This window comes from Puma concolor, chromosome B3, assembly GCF_028749965.1.
Source record: "Puma concolor isolate L17-30 chromosome B3, mPumCon1.1.hap2, whole genome shotgun sequence".
In the NCBI taxonomy this organism is placed as follows: Eukaryota; Metazoa; Chordata; class Mammalia; order Carnivora; family Felidae; genus Puma; species Puma concolor.
The window spans coordinates 103252512-103274898 of record NC_141672.1 but is presented as its reverse complement, the minus strand read 5'-3'; the positions used below and the strand labels follow the sequence as shown (position 1 = coordinate 103274898).

The following is a 22387-nucleotide window of genomic DNA, read 5'->3' as shown; positions in this document are numbered from 1 at the left end:
CCACTTGCAATCTGTCTCTCTCAAAAATAAACATTAAAAAAAAAAAAAAGGAAAAAAAAAAAAGAACATGGGATCCAGGTTGAGAGGACTCCATTGGATATATGTGAGATAATTTTAAGCATCAAAAAGAGTAATGATAATAATGGATTAGAACACACTGAATAAAAAAGAATCCATGAGTCTACATTGATAAAAAAAATTTTTAATGGGGGAGGAGAAAACATTTATTTTTATAGAAGAATGCCAACTAATAAATGTAGAAGGAATACTAGAAATACCATAACCACTACAGTAAGTTTATTCAGACAAGAATCAATGAATGCCAATTGTACTGGGTGAAAGATTACTAGGGAACAGGATATTAAAAGTTTCAAAGTTTCAAAGCACAACATCAGAGACTACTTATTAATTACAAAAGATAAAGGACATCTTTACAACAAAAAGATCTAGCAGATACCACCTTAATCATACTTCAACATCACCAATAACGGAAGGAGCAGACATCTTGTGCCACCTGATTTGATGCATTGGGAAAGATACAATATCACCTATATAGTATTCCCACCAAAAATATATAACTACGGGGTGCCTGGGTGGCTCAGTTGGTTTAATGTCCGACTTTGGCTCAGGTCATGATCTCGCGGTGTGTGAGTCCAAGCCCCGCATCGGGCTCTGTGCTGACAGCTCGGAGCCTGAAGCCTGCTTCAGATTCTGTGTCTCCCTCTCTCTCTGCCTCTCCCCAGGTCATGCTCTGTCTCTATCTCAAAAATAAAACATTAAAAAAATTTTTTTTTAAATATATAACTATTCTACTCATAAGTAGACAATCAAATAAATCCATAATGAGGACTATTCTACAGAAAACTGGCCTGGACTATTAACAAAAGTCAGTATCAGAGAAGACCAAAAAGAAAAAAAGAAAAAAGATTAGGGATCTGTTCTAGATTACAGGAAACTAAGTTGATTTGATAAACGATTCTTGATTAGAGCCCACAATGAAAAAACTTAAGAGCTATACAGGGCATTATTGGGACAACAGGAAAATTAAGAATATGAACAGTATATTAGATAAAAGTACTGTATCGATAAAAAAAAAAGTATTGAATCAATGCTAAATTTCCTGTGGTAATTTATTGTGACTACATAGGAGAATTCTTTGTTTTTAGGAGATAAATGTTGAAGGACTAATGGGCAAAGTGCTGTGATATTTGTAATTAACACCCACATGGTTTAGGAAATAGTGTGTGTGTATGTATGTATGTGAACAGAGAAAAAAAGCAAAACTTCAATATGTTAATAATTGGTGAATTTGGGCAAAGTGCATACATATAATCATTGTACTATTCCAACTTTTTTATGGGCTTGAGAGTTTTCAAAATAAAGATAAACAGGAAAAAATCAGTATTTAATCAGAAATAACATGAATTCAAACTATAATCTTTAGTGTTTACGGCACATGATAAAGACTTGATAAGTATTTGAATAAATAAATATCATGGAATTATTTAAGCATTGTTTTAAACTTAGGAATAATTGTCAAAGGAAAAATTATACCTGAGAAAGCATCTGAAATTAAGTGACGATCTCTGGTGAAGTCTAGCAGCTGCTACTGTGCTATTTTTTTCCTTATTGATTTTTGCTGCCATGCCACACCTATCATTATACCAAGGATAATGTATAATGGCAAAAAAAGTACTGCCATCCAGAAGAGGTAACAAATAATATATACTCTATGTACATGTGAAAGTTCTGTACTTTTGCTTACAAGGTATTGTCATCAAAAGAAAAAAATGTTACCTGAAAGAAGGTGAAAGAATATCTAATTCTACTTAACTAACATTGCTTTTTCATCAAAAAAGAATGATAGTAAAAATATTTCTGGTGCCTGGGTGGCTCAGTCGGTTAAGTGCCCAACTTCGGCCCAGGTCATGATCTCATGGTTCATGGGTTCGAGCCCTGCATCGGGCTCTGTGCTGACAGCTCAGAGCCTGGAGCTGGCTTATGATTCTGTATCTCCCTCTCTCTCTGCCCCTCCCCTGCTCACGCTGTCTGTCCCTGTCTCTCAAAAATAAATAAATATTAAAAAAAATATATATATATATATATTTCTTGTATTCTGTACCTTAGGGTAATGAAATATTTGAATTAAAAAATAAGGAGATCACCTGAGATTAAAGCTTAATACCTTTTAATAAAGAAGGATTAGATATAAACTACCTCTTAGATATTTTATTGATTCAGAAGGAAAGTTACAGGTGTGGGTCAAACAGAAAAAGCAGACTCCTTCAGCTGAACACTATACCTAAGAAAATATGAAGAAGAAAACAGTGGAGGAAAGCTAATTGCTACATTAAAAGTAAAAATATCCATTGTGGCCTTTTCTTTCCTATACTATTTCCTAGTGCCTATACAAGTAACCACTCGAACTGAGTAATTACTTCAGACTACACATTTGTAGTTTCTTATAAACAAAAAACTAGTTTAGCTTTTTAATTGTACTGAATTCCAAGTATAATTATTCCTTGATATAAAAATCTGATATGCAGAATTCTACCATTACAAAATTCACATATCAAGGAATCCATCAATTCTGGTACATATTACCCAAAAATTCTATAGCACTAAAGAGGATGATTCCTTCCTTGATTTTATCAAGGAGTTCTTCTCAAGTTATAACTATATAAATTAGTTATAATGGGGCACATGGGTGGCTCAGTCGGTTAGGCATCCGACTTTGGCTCAGGTCATGATCTGGTGGTTCATGAGTCCGAGCCCCACATCAGGCTCTGTGCTGACAGCTCAGAGTCTGAAGCCTGCTTCAGACTCTGGGTCTCCCCCTCTCTCTGCCCCTCCCCTGCTCACACTTTGTCTCTTTCTGGAAATGAATACACATAAAAAAAAAATTTTTTTTAAATAGTTACAGTTTTTTGTAATCCTGGGGAATCAATGTTAGAGAAATAGGAACATTAGTTATAACAGCAGGTCGAGAAAAAGAAGAAGTGATAAAGGGACTGGATTTGTGTTGTTGGGGGTGCTAATGTTCACTTTGTTAATTAGTGTACTGCCTAAGTCCTACCCTAGTAACATTATAGCCTGCCTTGGGAAAATTGCTGTCAACAAGCATTCCCTACAGCTTCATACCCTATAAGCCTATTCACCAAAATATCACTTCTCTAGCTATCAATCCATCTGTTAACACTTTCTGAATCCTATTGTTCCCTAAGGTACTACAGAATAGCATATTGGAAGTTACTGAGATAGCTGGAATCTACACATGGCAATTTTCTTTATAGTCCATTTAATATTTTTAGGAATATATAGTAATGAGAGTTTGGATCAAGAATGGAAAGTTCTAGGGGCACCTGGGTGGCTCAGCTGGTTAAGTGTCCGACTTCGGCTCAGGTCACGTTCTCACAGTTTGTGGGTTTGAGCCCCGTGTCAGGCTCTGTGCTGACTCTCAGAGCCTGGAGTCTGCTTTGGACTCTGTGTCTCCCTCTGCCCCTCCCCTGCTCACTCTCAGTCTCTCTCTGTCTCTCAAAAATAAATAAACGTTAAAAATTTTTTTTGTTAAAGAATGGAAAGTTCTAGTGAGTAGAATTTTATTAATTGCAAGGTTTTTTTTTTTTAACGGCTTTGGTTGCTCCCCTCGCCCCTATAATTAAACTTGGTTTCATTGGGTTGCAGTGAAAGAGCTGTCATACAAATCAGTGACTGATATTCCTGTATACTTACATGTTTATTCCATGTAAAAATCCAAGATAAGTCTCCACTAAAATACTCTGTATTTTCTTGCTACTTACTTCTTGAATAAATGTGTTAAACTTACGGATCTATTGACTAATATAATTAGTTGGGTTCTGATTAATCAATATAGTATGTAATTCATGTACCTATTTTCTTTTACATGTTCTATCTCTTGTAGTCACTTAATTTTTAATGTGGTGATTATAATCAACTTTTAATATGCCCCATGTAAAAGAACTGTGTCTGAGAGACACAGTTTCCCCTATTTCTCGTGATTTCTCTTTCTTTTGCTTACCCTTTAAACAGAGGAGAATAGCAGCCTGAGTATTTGTGCATATTATGAGAAAGTGAAGTAGGTGGTAGGAAAGGTATATCCAAATACTATGGCTCCTTACAGCATTCTGGTTTCAAATACGCTCTTCCCTTCACTGATCAGAACACAGCTAAAAAAACATGGAACTATTTCTATACTGACAAATTTAGCAATTTTAATTAGTTAGGGACTAGGAAAACTGATGATCAGAGTATAGTTTGATTTAAAATCGTGTTTTAATATACTATATACTAAAATGAACACTTAAGCATATGATACTCATTTCAGTCAACTAGGGGATGAATTATAAACTTCACTCAGTACTCCCAAATAATAATCCTAACCCTTTTTTTCAAAAAAGAGTAATTATCAATAACTCCTGTTAATTGACCTTATCAAAGCTAACAAGTGATTCCAAAGATTTTTAGTAGAATCCAGGCCTGATTCTAGAAGTGAAAAGTGTTCTAGAAAAACCTTTCACTGGTATCTTTATGAATAATTACTTCTTTGAATTCCCACAGGTAGCATCACTTGTATTTTTTAGAAGTCTTATTTATGACACTTAAAAGATATTAAATTATAAGACAAGTTATTTTGCCAAGAATATGTCAGGTAATAGCAGCACTCACCCACCTTCACTAACCAGCTCACTATTGTCTGACTGCTTACAAGAGATGATCTTCTCCACTAGCTGGTTGTAGCTGCAGTTACCAACAGCTTTTACAATGTCATCAATCTAGAAAACAAATGACTGTCTCACTAATCACAATAAGATTAAAAACAATAACAAAGAAACCCATATCATTCTTTAGGGTTTTATTCTAATATTATATTAAGTATAAAAGTATTACTTATTAAAAAGAAAATCAACACCCAACAGTTTCTAATTTTGTTTACATCTCACTATAACATATTATGAAAAATACTGCTTAGCTATATTTCAATTATGCAAAAATAATGAAATGGGATTATTACATACAACTTTATTTCTTAAGTTGTAAAGATGCATTTAAGTGATTAAAATAAAAAGCAAACTATTTCAGGAGGAAAAATAAGAAAATTTCAGGTTTTTTTTCCTAAAAAATTAATATTTTGCATTTAAAACAAGGCAAATCTGAAGATATTAATTTATGGGATTCACAAAATTTTCCCATTTTATTTATTATTTAGTTCATAGCAAAGTATAGTGGAGATATGAGTAGATATAACTATGTCATTTTCCTGAAGAAAAGTTAATATTGTATTAATCAGGGACAGCATTTGCCTCATGAGTCTTACTTAAACTCTTTGTCTTTGGCAGTCTAGTAGAAAAGTAAATGTAAAGTTTAAGCTATAGGAGAATAAAACTGGGTATCTCTACTCTCCTTCCATTATACTTTGCTCTGACTACTGAAGAAAAATAGGTTTCTGATGGCTAAACAACTTGTTTTGATTGTCATCCCATCTGTAAAATATACTTACTTATACACAATTTACATGTACTACTGTATTGATATATATATGTAATAAAACAAATATAAATTAATACGTTGACATAAAATAAGAGGGCCAATGTTTTCTTCCTATATCCAAATGATCCTTCTTAAATACTTACTCTTTGAACACCACAAGTCTTCACATATAAGTGTACAAGTAATGCTCTGGACAATGGTTCTCAAACTGGGGAGCTTGTTAAGAAGATCTAAAAGAATTCCAGACTCAAGTTGCTTCTCTTCTCAGTTGTCTAAGTTTTCATTCAATTTCTGCATAGCAAAGTTTAGGAACAACTGCTCTAGGCTATGATTTCTTTGTTCCTGCAAAATTCTAGGGTGGAAAAAGCCTCTGAACCATTGTGGGATAACTGACTGTTGAGAAGAGTGTTAAGTGAAAAAAGTCAAAACAGGAAATTGTGAAAAATTGTTATATATACATATCTTAGACATTTTATGTTAAAATACGCAAAGTATTCACTTGTTAATCTTTTAATGCAGAGCCAAATAAGGCCTTTTCTTTGAAAGCAGATCTTTTGGTTGATTCTATGTAAACAACACAAAAGAGTGAGACTTCCAGTTTTGATTTAAAGTGAAAACTTAGACCCTTAAGAAGCAATTTGAGGGCACAATTCCTTTAGATTTTCATTATTTTTCTTAACACTTTTACTGTTTACAGCAATTTTTTTTTTAGTGACTCAACTTCATTAAGTCTTTCCAAAGAATCTAAATTTCCAATCCTCAAGAATCCACAAAAATACATCTATAATAAATACAAAATCAATATACAAAAATCAATTGTATTGCTATAGACCAGCAATAAACAATACAAAGATTTCAAGTTTTCATAGGCAGAATCTCTACATTTTTTTTTTTTTTAATGTTTATATACTTTTGAGAGAGAGAAAGAAAGAGAGCACGCATGAGGGCCAGGGGCAGAGAGGAGACAAAGAATCCGAAAGTGGTCAGCACAGAGCCTGACATGGGGCTGGAACTCACGAACTGCAAGATCATGACCTGAGCCAAAGTAGGATGCTTTACTGACTGAGCCACCGAAGCGCCCCTCTATGTTAGTATTTTATTCAATTAATTCATTTGGGAGCCTTTTATGCACTACTATGTATTACATGCTGTTAGAGAAACTGCAGACTCAGCAGTGAACAAAAGAGACGGTCTATGCTTTCATAAAGTTTACATTCTAAAGACAATAAACCAAATAAACAAGACAATAAACCAAATAAACAAATATATTATATGCTAGGTAGCTATATATAGTGGTATGCAGCTGTTCTTTGTTCATTTTCAATGTATACTATTCCACAGTATGGATATACCATAATTTTTTATCATTCATCTTTTGATAGCTATCTAAATTGCTTTCAGTTTCAGGCTAACAAATAATACTGCTATGAATATTCTTACACATTTATCCTGTTCTACACATAAAGAGTTTCTCTAGGGAATATGTCTTATCAAATTGCTAAGTCTTAGGTTATGCTTATCCTCAACTTTACTAGAGAACTCCAAACTGCTTTCCAAAGTAGAAAGTCAATTTATATTTTCATCAGTGGGAAATGAGAATTCTCTACATTGTAAATCTTCTCCAGCATTTAGCACTGTAAGACATAAATATTAACCGTTCTAATGCGTGTATAGTGGTATCTTATTTTGGTTTTATTTTGCATTTCCCTGATGACTAGTTCATATGTTTACTACTTGTTTGGATATCCATTCTTGTCAAGTGCCTGTTCAAGTCATTTGCTTTTTTTTTTTTTTTTTAATTGGATCAAAAGTCATGTGCTCTACTGAATGAGCCAGCCATACATCCCCTTCTGTTTGTCATCTTAAAATTCTTTTTGAAGAAAGTTTATCTGAAGAATTTTAGCTTTGTTAATCTTCTTTATTATATATTTACTTTGTATTTTAATATTTTCCACTCTTAGAGTGGATATATAGCTTATAAATACCTTAAAAAATATTTACTTGTAGGAGCTCTATACATTCTGCATGTTAGCCCTTTATTTTATAAGTTATAATCATCTTCTACTCAATGGCTTGCTTTTACATTTTCTTTAGGATTTCTTGAAATAATCACAAGTTCTCAATTTTAATGTAGTCATGTTTACCAATGTTCTTCATGATTAATGTATTTGTTTTAGAAATCTTTTCGTATTAAGGTCAGAAACATACTCTCAAATTTGCAGTTTTAGCTTTGACAGTTAAACATCAATGCATATGGAACAGAATTTTATTCCGTGAGTTGGGAGAAACAATTTCATTCTTTTCTAATTGGCTATCTAATTAGAAATCTGAATTGGCTACCTAACTGGCTAATTAGGCTATCTAATCTAATGGCTATCTAATTGCCTTAGCACCTTTTATTGTAAGGGCTGCCTTTCCCCTATTGCTCTACAGTGCTTATTTATCTATATATGTATAGTCTTTTTGGCATCTCTATTCTCTGTCATTGGTTCAATTCTTAATTACAATATTTAAAATATTTCCTATCTGGGAGACCAAGTCCTTCCTGCATGTACTGCTTCAAGAATATCATATTTTCTATTCCTGGCCTTTTGCATTTCCATATAAATTGTAGACTCCACTTGTCTCCTTCCACAACTACTCCCCATAAATCTGATGGGATTTTGTTTGGGGTTATAATGAAACTAAACTACTTTAGACAAAAAGGACATCTGTATAAATTACCTTAAAATCTAAAATTCAAGAATAAAAACCTACATTCACATAGGTCTCTAATTTCTCTCAAATTTAAAATTGTCTATACAGAGGTCTTGCACATCTTTTTGTAAGATTTATTCTTAGGAACTTATGCTATTTAAATGACGTATTTTTAAAATTTCAGTTTCTGTTTGTTACTTTATGTATTTGTTTTTAAAGATTTTATTTTTAAGTAATTTCCACACCCAACATGGGGCTTGAACTCACAACCCCAAGATCAAAAGTCACATGCTCTCCCAAATAAGCCAGGCAGGCACCAACTTCTGTTTGTCATCTTAAAATTCTTTTTGAAGAATATTTATTTGAAGAATTTTAGCTTTGTTAATCTTCTTTATTATATATTTACCCTCTATTTTAATACTTTCTGCTCTTAAAGTGGATATACAGCTTATTAAGTTAATAAGCTTTTGGGGCGCCTGGGTGGCTCAGTCGGTTGAGCGGCCGGCTTCAGCTCAGGTCATGATCTCACAGTCTGTGAGTTCGAGCCCCGTGTCGGGCTTTGTGCTGACTGCTCAGAGCCTGGAGCCTGTTTCAGATTCTGTGTCTCCCTCTCTCTGCCCCTTCCCTGTTCATGCTCTGTCTCTCTCTGTCTCAATAATAAATAAACGTTAAAAAAAAAAAATTTTTTTTAAAATAGGCTTTTAATCTTTTCTTATTCATTAATATATTAATTTAGGGCTTTAAAAATATGGATTTAGTTATTATACAGTTTAAAACATACTCTAAGTTTCATTATGATTTTTTGAACCCAAACAATTTCTATTGTTTTTCTACTGATTTCTAGCTTAACTGCACTGTGATTAGAGGATATTTTATACTCTATATGATTTCAAACCTTAAAAATTTGTGGAAACTTACTTTATAGCCCTGTAGTAGGTCAGTTTTTGTAAATTTCATGAATGTATAAAAGTAATGTATAATCAGGTTCAAGAAAAAAACAGGAGAAAATATCATGGACAAGAGGAGACTAGGAAGATATGATGATTAAATGCATTGTAATATCCTATATTATGGAACATCAACAACACAAATTAGGAGAAAAATGGGTGAAGTGTGTGAGACCTGAAACCATAAAAATCCTAGGGGAGAACAAAGGCAGTAACTTCTTTAACATCAGCCGTAGCCATAGCCACTTCTTTCTAGATAGGTCTCCTGAGGCAAGGGAAGGATAAGCAAAACCACACTCTTCCTTCCACAGTGAAGGAAACACTCAACAAAACTAAAAGGCAACCTACAGAATGGGAGAAGATATTTGTAAATAACATATCTGATAAAGGGTTCGTATCCAAAATATATAAAGAAGTTATAAAACTCAATACCCTAAAAATGCAAATAAAAAATGGGCAGAAGACATGAAGAGACATTCTTCCAAAGACATACATATGGCCAACAGACACATGAAAACATGCTCACCATCACTCGTTATCAGGGAAATGCAAATCAAAACTACAATGAGTTATCACCTCACACCTGTCCGAATAGCTAAACTCAACTACACAAGAAACAGGTGTTGGCAAGGATGTGGAGAAAGGGGAACCCTCTTGTACTATTTGCATTTCTGATGCAGCCACTCTGGAAAACAGTACGGGGGTTCCTCAAAAAGTTAAAAATAGAGAACTACCTTACAAGCCACCAACTGCACTACTAGGTATTTATCCAAAGAATACAAAAATGTTAATTCAAAGGGATACATGCACCCTGATGTTTACAGCAGCATTATCTTCACAATAGCCAAAATAGGGAAACAGCCCAAGTGTCCATCAATTGATGAACAGATAAAGAAGATGTGGTAAATATATACAATAGAATATTACTCAGCCATAAAAAAAGAAATCTTGGGGGCGCCTGGGTGGCGCAGTCGGTTAAGCGTCCGACTTTAGCCAGGTCACGATCTCACAGTCCGTGAGTTCGAGCCCCGCGTCAGGCTCTGGGCTGATGGCTTGGAGCCTGTTTCCGATTCTGTGTCTCCCTCTCTCTCTGCCCCTCCCCCGTTCATGCTCTGTCTCTCTCTGTCCCATAAATAAATAAAAACGTTGAAAAAAAAAAATTTAAAAAAAAAAAAAAAAAAAAAAAAAAAAGAAATCTTGCCATTTGCAATGACATGGATAGAGCTACAAAGGATAATGCTAAGTGAAATAAACCAGTCAGGGAAAGACAAATACCATATGATTTCACGCATATGTGGAATTTAAGAAACAAAACAAATGAGCATAGGGGGAAACAAAAAAGAAGCGAGAGGCAAACTAAGAAACAGACTCCTAATTATAGAAAACACACTGATGGTAACCAGAGGGGACGTTGGTGGGGGAACGGGTTAACTAGTTGATGGGGATTAAGCAATGCATGCAGTGTAAGGAACACTGGGTGATACATGGACATGGCAAATCATTATACTGCACACCAGAAACTAATATTACACTGTATGCTAACTGGAATTTAAATAAAAATTTTAAAAAACAATAAAATAAATTGGTGAAGTGTGAATGAAGACTATAATATAGTTAATAGTAATGTACCAAAATTAAGTTTTGACACATGTACCAAGGTCACATAAGATTAGGAAAAATGGGTGAAAATCATTTTTGCAAATTTCCTATAAATCTGACATTATTCAAAAATAAAAAAGTTATTAATTCTTTTTAAAAATATGCATTAATTAGGTTTTCTTTTCTGCTTCTATCAATTACAGAGAAAGATATATTAACATTTTCCAGTATGGTGATCTATTGCTATTTACAATTCTGTTAAATTTTGCTTTATGTACTTTGAGATTATACGATTAGGTGCATACAATTTTTTCTTTTTTTTTTTTTTTGGTCAAAAACTGACCTTTATCCTTTTCTGACAGTTCCCATGGGTCCAAGGAATGAACAATCAATTAGGCATTTACTTTCTAGGTGTCTCCAGATACATATAAATCTAATTTTCCCCCCTCTTTTTACTTGCAATCTGTTTTTTATGTCTCTTGTAAATAACAAACTACATAGAATCACTTTTAACTAGAGGATTTAGTCCTATTTATACTTACCATATCTATTTATATATTTGAATTTATTAAATCTATTCTCTCTGTTCCATCAGTTCAACATTCCTTTACCTTTTCTTTCCTCCTTCTTTTTAGATTAAATTTTCTCTCTTCTACTAATCTAGAAGTTACCCACTATGTTTTCTATTCTTTTCATAGTTACGCTAAAAGAGCATTATCGAATAGCACATTCTGTAATAATGGAAATATTCCAAATCTGTGTTGCTCAATAAGATATCCACTAGCCACAGGTTACTATTGAGCGGCTGAAATGTAACTAGTGCAACTCAGAAAATAAATTTTTAATTAAATTTAAATAGTCACACTTGGCTACCACATCGGACAAAAAAGTTATAGAAACTATAACATCTAATCCTACAAAGCCAAAGTTAATATTCTCCTCTTGAACAATTAATTCTAGGCCTTTAGAATACTTTACCTACCTTCCTCCCAACTTATGTTACTATGTTTACATATGCTAATGCTGTTTTTTAAAATCCCAAAAGATAATGTTATATTTGATACAGCCCACATTTATATTTATCCACATGTTTATCATTTTATTTTCTCTTCATTCACTTTTCCCTTTATCTGAGATCACTTTCCCTCTTTATAAAACCCGTGTTTAGACTTTCTACTAATGATGGCCTATTGCCAAGAAGCTTTTTTTTTTTTTAAATGATTAAAAAAAAAAATTTAAGTAATCTGTACACCCAGTGTGGGGCTTGAACTTACAACCCCGAGACCAAGAGTCACATGCTCTACTGACTGAGCCAGCCAGGGGCCCCCAACAAGCTCTTAATTTAATTAATCTACAAAATGATTCTTCAAAGATAATTTTTTCTGGGAACAGGATTACAGATTAGCATTTGTCTTCTTTCAGCACACTCAGTATATCATTTCCACTATCATCTGGCTTCCAAATGTTGCTCTTCAAGAGCTAGTTATCAATTAATGGAGACATACCCTCTCAGTAGGTGACTCTGGTGCCTACCATCCAGAGTACTGCTGATATTTATTTGTGAGATAATTATTTGCATAATGCATAATCAGAATACAAAGAACCAACCAATTCTGAGAGAGATTTCATACAGACCTACAGGTTTCAAACTGTTGCCTTGTTCTTTTTTCTTTCTCAGTAGCAGAATCACTCTGTCACAATTAAGTAAAACAGATAAAAATCACAGTCCTCAGGCCCTTCCAAGAGTTTGAAAACCACTGTTTATACCAGAAAAGTCTGATGAACAATTTCAGTCCTACATTTGAGTATATGCTTTTCTTTAAGCATATGAATTCAACAGTCTACCAGGCAATATATAGCTACACATATAGTCAGAGAGATGATCTGAGTACAATTTTTAAGATTTCAGGCTTAAGTTTCTCAGGCTGTCAGCTCATTTTCCTCAAGAACCTAGGCAACCTGGCACTATCATCTGCCAGGATCCAACATGGCTCACCTTGAATATGTAAAATGTTGCACAAGGTTAGACTTTCCAGTGATGTTCTCAGAGACAGAATGCTATAAAGATAGAGACACCCCGTTTATAATAAGCCATACTTTCCTTGCCTAGACTACCAGTTGCTTTTACCAATGGACAGAGATGAAGAAACTTCCTACTGTGATCTGTCCATCATTAGGGTTAGTGCGTGCAGATATGTATGCATGCTTCATACTATTCAACCAATATTTACTAAGAACCTACTATGTGCCAAGCACTGTTCTATCCAATGGGATATAAGATCCCAGCCCTCATAAAACATTCTAGTAGGAGATGAGAGTAAATCAAGTAAAGAAATAAATAGGGGCGCCTGTGTGGCTCAGTTGGTTAAGCATCTGACTCTTGATCTCAGTTCACGTTTTGATCTCACAGTGGTAAATTCAAGCCCTGCAATGGGCTGGCTCCACATTGGGTGTGAAGCCTACTTAAAAAAAGAAAAAAGAAAAATAAATAAAATTCCAGATAATATTAAGTGGTAAAGAAAATCAAATCAAAGAGGCTCATGGGAGAGTAAATGACAGGAAAAGAAGGGTGACTAATTTCAGTAAGTTGTCACAAAGAGCCTCTTTTTTATTATTTATTTTTAATTAAAATTTTTTTTAAAGTTTTATTTATTCATTTTGAGAGAATGAGAGAGAGCATGAACAGGGTGGAGGAAGAGAGAGGGAGAGAGAGAATCCCAAGCAGGCTCCATGCTGTCAGTGTGGAGCCCAGTGTGGGACCTGAACTCATGAACTGTGAGATCATGACCTGCGCCAAAATCAAGAGTTGATGCTTAACAGACTGAGGCACCCAGGTGCCCCCCAGGAAAGGCCTCTTTAACAAGGTGATACTTCACCTAAGATCTGACTAATGAAGTACCAGAAACATGAAGATCTGGGAGAACAATGTGTTAGAGTAGTAGAACAATGTTCCACAGTAGGCAATCAGCTAGCACAAAAACCTGAAATAGAAATGAGCTTGATATGTCTGAAGAACAGAAAGGCAGTTAGTGTTACTGAAAGACTAGTAAAAAAAATAAATAAAAATTTAAAAAATGGGAGTATTATATGAGGGAAGGTTGGACAGATAGGCAGAACCTAGGTCATGCAGCATATCATAAAAACTCTAGTAAGGATTTTATATTTTATTTCAGTTACACTGAAGGCCTTTAAGGAAAGGAGGGGGACACAGAAATCAAGGGGAGGGTTATTTTACAAAGTTCACTCTGAGTACCAAGACAATTCAATGGGGGAAAGAATAATCTTTTACAAAGAGTACAACAAATAGTACTAGGACAACTGAATAGCCACATGCAAAAGAACAAAATTGGATTCTTCCTACAGCTATATACAAAAATTACTCAAAATTGATCATATTCCTAAATATAAGCACTGAAACTATAAAACTCTTAGAAGAAGTTACAGGAGTAAATCTTTGTGACTTTGGGTTAGGCAAAACCTTCTTAGGACACCGAAAGCATAAGCAACAAAACAAAAAAAATAAATTGGCCTTTATCAAAATTAAAAACTTTTGTGCTTCAAGAACACCATCAAGAAAGTAAAAAGACAGAAGCGCCTGGATGGCTCTTGATTTCGGCTCAGGTCATGATCTCATGGTTGGTAGGTTTGAACCCCATATTGGGCTCTTCACTGACAGCATGGAGCCTCCTTGGAATTCTCTCTCTCTGCTCCTCCCTTGCTCTATCTCTCCCTAAATAAATAAATAAATAAATAAACAAACAAACTACAGAATGGGAGAAAATACACAAACCATGTATCTAATAAGAGACTTATACCTAAAATACATAAAGAACCCTTGCAGCTCAGTAACAAAAAGACAAATAGCCCAATTAAAAATGGGCGGGGGGGGGGGGGGGGCACCTGGGTGACTCAGTTGGTTAACTGCCCAACTCTTGATTTTGGCTTAGGTCACGATATCATGGTTTGTGAGTTCAAGCCCCACATCAAGCTCTACGTTGAACATGCAGAGCCTGCTTTGGATTCTCTGTCTCCCTTCTTCTCTCCCAAAATAAGTAAATAACGTAACGTAACGTAACGTAACGTAACGTAACGTAACGTAACGTAACGTAACGTAACATAAAAATAGGCAAGGGATCTGCAGCTATTTCTCCTAAGAAGATATACAAATGGCCAGTAAGCACATGAAAAGATACTCAACATCATTAGCCATAAAAATACAAACAAATCCACAACGAGATATAACTTTACACCTATCAGTATGACTATAATCCAAAAGACAGAAAATAAGAACTGCTAGAGAGAATATAGACTCAACTTTGTAGTTGACTCCTAACTCCTTGAAGTTATAGTCAGTAGTCTTGGGACAGATTTAGTAGTGCAGAGGACAGTGCCCTTAACCTCATAATTTGGCTAGTTTCAGGTAAAATCACAAAAATATAATAATTAGAACATATAAATCTGATTAATTTTTCAAATCAATAAATTTTTACTACATTTGTGTTTATATATTTAACATTTTTCTACTTACCTGTGGGTCCACTAACCACCCATGGTACAAAGGAATATCAAGAAGATCAAATACTATGCATTCTGGTGTATATTCAAACACTCGAACACCAGTGAATTTTACATTTACATCCAAGCCTGTCTGTAGTTTGTGCAAGATTGCCATAGCATCACTCATATTCTGAAAATAGAAAGGAGAAGGTAAAGATGAGAAAAATCAAACCACAATGACAATGACAACAACAATAGCAAAGATATTTAAATACAGGCACATTTACTTCTAATTTTCCATTTTATCCAATTTATTCATCCCTTCAACCAATTTTTATTAAGTACCTATGATGTACCAGGCACTAACCTAAGTTCTAAAGAGATAACAGCGAATAAAACAAAGTTCCTGATTTCATATAACTAATATTCTACTTTGAGAGACAGACATACATATATAATGTCAAGTATTTAATAAAAATTGAGCAGGGAAAGGACACACAGACTGACAGGGATGAGGGGCCTATTTTAGACCAGGAAGACTAAAGACAAAGTTTCTAGTCAAAGGTCTCCCACTTTTGGGTATACATCCAAACCCCAGCCATCTACCCCTTTTGTTTTCTTTTCCAAAAGAGAAAAAGCATATTCTTCAAATATGATGTCAGTGTGATCTATTTTTTTAAGTGATAAGAGCAGAAAAAGGATACATAAGGAGTGGATACTTCATTAAAAAAGTAGGGGAGGGAGTAATAGTGTGTCTCTTCCCTCTCCAACGAAGAAATACTTGCACCCCCCAGGTTCATTATAGCATTATTTACAATAGTCAAGAGGTAGAAACAGCCCAAATGTCCACTGGCAGATAAATGGATGGAGACATTGTGGTATATACATACAATAGAATATTATTCAGCCTTAAAAAAAAAAAAAGAAGGAAATCCTATCACATGCTACAATATGGATGAAACTTGAGGACATTATGCAGACTGAAAAAAGCCATCACAAAAGGACAAATACTATGTGATTCCACTTATAGGAAATATCTATAGTAGTCAAAATTCTACAAACAGAAAGTAGAATGGTGGTTGTCAGGGGACGGACAAAGGGAGAGCTGGGGAATTGTTCAATGGGTTTAGAGTTTCATAGTTTTACAGGATGAAATGTTCTAGAGATCTGTTATCAATGTGAATATAGTTAACACTGCTAAATTATACACTTAAAAATGTTAAGGGATTACATTTTATATTGTTTTTTTAATCACAATTAAAAATGAGCTATCAAGCCATGAAAAGACATAGAGGAAATTCAAATGTACATTACTAAGTGAAAGAGACCAATCTAAAATGGCTACATACATGAATCCAAATGATATTGTGAGAAAGGCAAAACAATGGAGACAGTAGGAAAGATCAGTGATTGCCAGGGGTTAGGAAGAGGGAGAGATGTACAGGCAGAGCACAGAAGATTTTTAGGGCAATAAAAACTACTCTATATGATACTATAATGGTGGACACATGTCATATTATACATTTGTCAAAACACACAGAATGTTTAACCAGAATGAACCCTAATGTGAACTATGGACTTTGTGTGATATTTTGAGTCAGTATAAGTTCATCAATTATAACAATGCATCAATGAATGGATGTTGATAGTGGGGGAAGGTTGTGTACGTGTAGAGGGGGGAGGGAAGGAGGGACAAGAGGTATATGGCAACTGTGTTCTTTCCACTCAATTTTGCCATAAACTACTTTAAAAAGGCAGGGGAGCTCTTTAAAAATGACACTTAAATAGGGGTGCCTGGGTGGCTCAGGTTGAGCATCCAACTTTGGCTCAGGTCATGATCTCACAGTTTGTGGACTTGAGCCCCACGTGGGGCTCTGTACTAACAGCTCGTAGCCTGAAGCCTGCTTTGGATTCTGTGTCTCCCTCTCTCTCTCTGCTCCTCTCCCGCTCATGCTCTGCCCCTCTCTCTCTCAAAAATGAGTGAGTCTTGGGAAGCTCTGAGGGGGGGAAAAAAAAAAGCATTCCAGACAAAATAAGACACTAGTGCAAAAAGTGATGCAAGGAATGAGTTCGATATTTGTGTCCATGGAATAGCAAGGAGTCTTGAATGGCTAGAACAAAAATAATTAAGTAGAAAGTAGTGAGAGATGAAGTCAGAGAAAGACATAAAAAGACAGATTACAAATATTGCTGACCAAATTAAGAAGTCATTCTGTCCACATCTGTTTTTTCTGTAAATATAATCGTATTATCTACATTGAATATTTTAAAACATGTTTTTCTAAACAATTTTAATATATTAAATATAATTGTACTTACAGAGGATATATTTGATGAAACAAAAAACTTCTCCAACATATACAATTTACTATAATTTTACTGAACCCCTACTGTTAATCAGACACTGTGCTATATATGGAAGATAGAAAATAGAAGACTATGGCCTACTGGGGGCCTTATAGTAGAAAAGGTGAACCTGAAATAAAACCTTGTATAGGGGTGCCTGGGTGGCTCAGTTGGTTCAACATCTGACTTCAGCTCTGGTCATGGTCTCACAGTTTGTGGATTCAGCCCCCCCGCAGGGTTCTGTTGTCAGCAAAGGGCCCACCTCAGATCCTCTATCCCCCTCTCCCTCTTCCCCCTCACTTTCTCTCTTTCAAAAATAAACAAACATTAAAAAGAATCCTTTTATATTAAAACTAGGGACTCTCTCTGAAATCTGAAAAAGATAAATTAGGTCATAAGAACAGAATTTTGTTTTACCAAATAACATAAAATTCCATTCAAAGAAACTGTACGGACTGAAAACAAAAATTACTCAAATGTTTCAAACTTATTAGTGAAGAATTTATAACAGAATAACACTGTTATATAGTCTGGCTTTTTCACCTTTTCCTAATAAATATGTTCTTTCAAAACAATATATTTTTTCAACTTTCCCCAAAGTTGAAACCTTGAAAATAATCAGCTCACATTTTCTCCCTTCAGTGTTGTAAAACTTTCATCATAACAATGATGAATCTAAAAAAATAGTAATAACAGTGAGCAATTATAGGATTATAGTTCTACTACTACTGATTTTTCATCTATATTTGTTAAATTCTTGATTGCCAGTCACCCAATTTCCTTTAGTTACTGGGCTCATGCCTACACTTTTATACACCTTCTATATTTCTTTATAAATTATGTAGTATTAAAATAACTAAAGAGACACCATTTAATAATCTCCATAAAGATTAGTAACACATAAAAAATGAACATTCGTAAACAAAGAACTAAAAAGGGTAAGTATTTTGCCATTTTGTTCCTAAATCCGAATTATGGTAATAATATAAATCCTTGGGATGGTTGCTTACATCACAAGGAAGGATTACTATTGGTTCCTTTAAGCCAGTGGTTAAAGTGTTGCTCTGTTTTTTGTTTTTTTTTTTAGAATTTTTCACAAAGGTACTTCTGACATGGTGAAATATTTTAAATTTAACACGTATTTTAAAAATATACTTGCAGTTGGGGCGCCTGGGTGGCGCAGTCGGTTAAGCGTCCGACTTCAGCCAGGTCACGATCTCACGGTTCGTGAGTTCGAGCCCCGCGTCAGGCTCTGGGCTGATGGCTCGGAGCCTGGAGCCTGTTTCCGATTCTGTGTCTCCCTCTCTCTCTGCCCCTCCCCCGTTCATGCTCTGTCTCTCTCTGTCCCAAAAATAAATAAACGTTGAAAAAAAAATTCAAAAAAAAAATATACTTGCAGTCATTTAAAAACCTGTCATACACACATACACACACACACACACACACACACACACACACAGAGTGCTTTCTTGTGTTGTCAGTGTATCTATCATTAAGCAAAACTGGAAAAAGTATGCTTTTTATTTATGTTACTACTTGTGATAAAGAAGTTTTAATTAGGAAGATTTCAGCCTTACATTGGTGTCTCTCAAATATAGGCTTAAACATTTTTGCTCACATAAAATTATACAAAAAAGAAGATTATTCAATCACACCTGTGGAACATTAAACAGGAGCTCAGACTCAGCCTTATCAGCTTGGTACATGCTGTTCTCAAAACTAATGGTAATATAATCATAATATAAATAGTTTAAGAGTTTATCTTAAATGCAGGGTATTTTTCATCTAATATGTAGTTCTCACAAGAAACGTATGTGGTTGTTAGATATTGTTTCAGCTTTGAAACAAAACTTTAATTCCAATCATTTTCCAAGAGTCTAGATCACCTTAATGGAAGTGTCTCCTGAGACTGCAAGATGGACTTGAAAAAACAAAATGCTGATACCACTGGCAAACACATGTTAATCAAGATTTTCTCAAGACTGTGCAAGAGAAGTAAAATGAATTTTGAGGATGATATATAACTACAATTGTAATTCCTAATTTCAAGTTTTGAATTAATCAAAATAGCTTCACTGACTTAATAAGAAATTCTATACATTTGATAAATAATATAAATTGAATCTTATCACTTTATACTTATAAAATGTCATTTACCGCTTTTATATACTGGAGGTTAGCATGAAATTTCATTTGAAAAGAGGTTTCTACCACGAAAAATGCTTGGAAACCACTCCAAAAGAATTTAAATGACTTAGCATACCAATTTGGCTTTAGCTATAGATTTCCTACCTTACAGGGTGAAGTAATGCAATATGTAGGCTCTTCAATTCTATTAGGACTAGATGATCTCACCATTCAAATTCAAGTTTTGCAATACTGCAATGAATTTTGCTTCCTTTTTGTCAATTTGATACCAGTGAAAGTATGTTAGAAAGGTTGCTTTGAAAGTAAACATAAAGGTTCCAATGATGTCTATTTCTTCCTTGGCTGATCCTTCCTTCCTCTAGAAGAACCTGATTCTTTCTTGCCTTCTATTGTCAAACAGAAGAGGAATACTGAAGAAAATGAAGTTCTGCTTGCTTTCTTCCAGCTCCAATAGTTTTGAGCTTCTCCTATTTTATAAAACAGAATCTCTAAAGAACATGCAAGAAATGTGGACACACTGAAACTACAGAATTGCAGATTTTGTCCTAATGACACACCAATGACATCATTTACTCAAATTCCTCCCAAATATAACTAAATTATAAAATACAGATAAAATGAGGAAAGATGAATCAAAGACAAATTCACTTGAAAGTGAATTTTTCAAGAAAAATACCAAGTTATCATTCTACATAGGTCTGTAGAATAATATCTATGTTTCATTCCATATGGCATATATGTTCATATAAAACAGATAGCAGCAAAGTAGGCCTATGGGCCAAAACTGGCTGTCAGCTAACAATGGTTTTTACATTTTTAAAGGATTGTAAAAAACAAAAAACAAACAAACAAACAAACAAAAAAACACTAACAGAGACCAATGAATACAACCATAAGTTAAAAATTGCACATCTGAATATAACAAAACTTATGTCTATTACCTGCTCATAGTTTAAACGTTGAATTTCTGAAATTTCTTTTGGCTTTGCATCAAGCATGTAATCTCCTGTAAAAAGAAAATGTGAAGTTGCCTGTTGAAAATATTACTTTTTCATTACAAAGCTAATAGATTTTAATAATAATTGTAGAAATAAGTGACATAAAATTGACCCCCAGTTCTACACAGAGAAAATCAAAGTTAACTATTTGCTATAGTCTCAAATGTTTTTTTCAATGCACATACTATAATACTTTTGAAATTTTTCCTTCCACTTTACAATATATTTGAGCATTTTTCTGTGTCACTATAATAAAGCTCTAAAAGGTTGTGCCAAGTTTCACTGTTATCAACACTATAAACTATTACCTCATTACTTTTTTAAGAATGGGTGTTATCAGTCTTTTAAATGTTTGCCATTCTAAGAAGTACACAAAATATTTTTTGCACTTGAAAAATTGACATATTTTTAAATATGTATTTTTGTTACCGCCTTCTTCCCCTTCCCTGGTTTCACCTTTTTAATATATGTATGACTTTTAGTATATGTGGCACCTTTTAATCTATGTAACACCATTTTAATATATGCATTAATTTTTTTTATATAAAATGTTTAAAGTTTATTTTTTGAGAGAGAGCACATACGTAAACAGAGGGAGTGGCAGAGAGAGAAGAGAGCTGACAGCTCAGAGACTGGAGCCTGCTTCAGATTCTGTGTCTCCCTCTCTTTGCTCCTCCCCTGCTCACACTCAATGTCTCTCTCTCTCTCTCTAAAAAATAAATAAAACATTGGGGGTCCTGGGTGGCTCAGTCAGTTAAGTGTCTGACTTCAGCTCAGGTCATGATCTCTTGGTCTATAAGTTCAAGCCCCACATCGGGCTCTGTGCTGACAGCTCAGAGCCTGAAGCCTGCTTTGGATTCTGTGTCTCCCTCTCTCTGCCTCTCCCCCACTCACACTCTGTCTCTTTCTCTCAAAAATAAATAAAAACAAAAATAAAAATAAAAACAAATAAAAATAAAAATAAACAAAACATTAAAAACAATAAATAAATAAATAAATAAATAAATAAATAAATAAATAAATAAAACTTTAGTGGAGTCAGGATGCAGAACATTCTAGAATTCAATATTAAATGATCCTGAATATGCCATCATAGATTAAAAAAAAAGTAGGTGCTAAGAGTAGAATAATTATTGTGAAAGACTCAGAGACACAACTCCTCTTTTCCTGAGGCCAGGAAAGGTTTCTGCAGAAGAGAAGAATAGCCTAGGTAAGGTAGGCAGCTTCTTAGATGGACCTCAATAATTCCTGTCTCGTAGTATTCACACCTTTGTATAATCCCCTTACCTTGAGTATGGATCTTCTGAAATTAGAACACTCAATATTGTGGTTTTGTCATGATGCTGTCCCACTTGCTCACTCTGATGAAAGCCAGATGCTGTGTTCTGAATTGCCTTATGGAGAGGCCCGCATGGCATAGAACAAAAGGAGGCCTCTGGCTACAGTTAGTGAGGAACTGAGGACCTCAGTCCAACCACCTGTGACCAACTCAGTCCTACCATCAACAATGTGAGTAATCTTGAAAACAGATCCTCCTGAGTTAGGCCTAAGAATGAGACTACAGCCCCAGCTGACACCTTGACTGTAACCTCATGAGCAACCTTGAGTCAGTCACTCAGCTACGCATGCCCAGATTCCTGACCAAAA

The 22387-nt window shown here is 34.5% G+C and overlaps 1 protein-coding gene across 3 annotated transcripts in view; it reads right to left on the bottom strand.

Annotated features, from left to right (window-relative positions):
* MINDY2 (MINDY lysine 48 deubiquitinase 2) overlaps nucleotides 1-22387 on the bottom strand; it is a 79388-nt gene that overhangs the window by 28530 nt on the left and 28471 nt on the right. For 2 of the 3 annotated variants that reach the window (XR_015252677.1, XM_025919943.2), the window contains exons 3-5: nucleotides 20684-20748; nucleotides 15280-15438; nucleotides 4691-4793 (exon numbers count right to left, since the gene is read on the bottom strand). Coding sequence is in view for 2 of the 3 variants with exons in the window: in XM_025919943.2 (XP_025775728.2) it covers nucleotides 4691-4793; nucleotides 15280-15438; nucleotides 20684-20748 (327 nt within the window). In the remaining variant the exon portion in view is untranslated. The remainder of the gene's footprint in view (nucleotides 1-4690; nucleotides 4794-15279; nucleotides 15439-20683; nucleotides 20749-22387) is intronic. The other variant, XM_086710797.1, reaches the window with a different exon arrangement.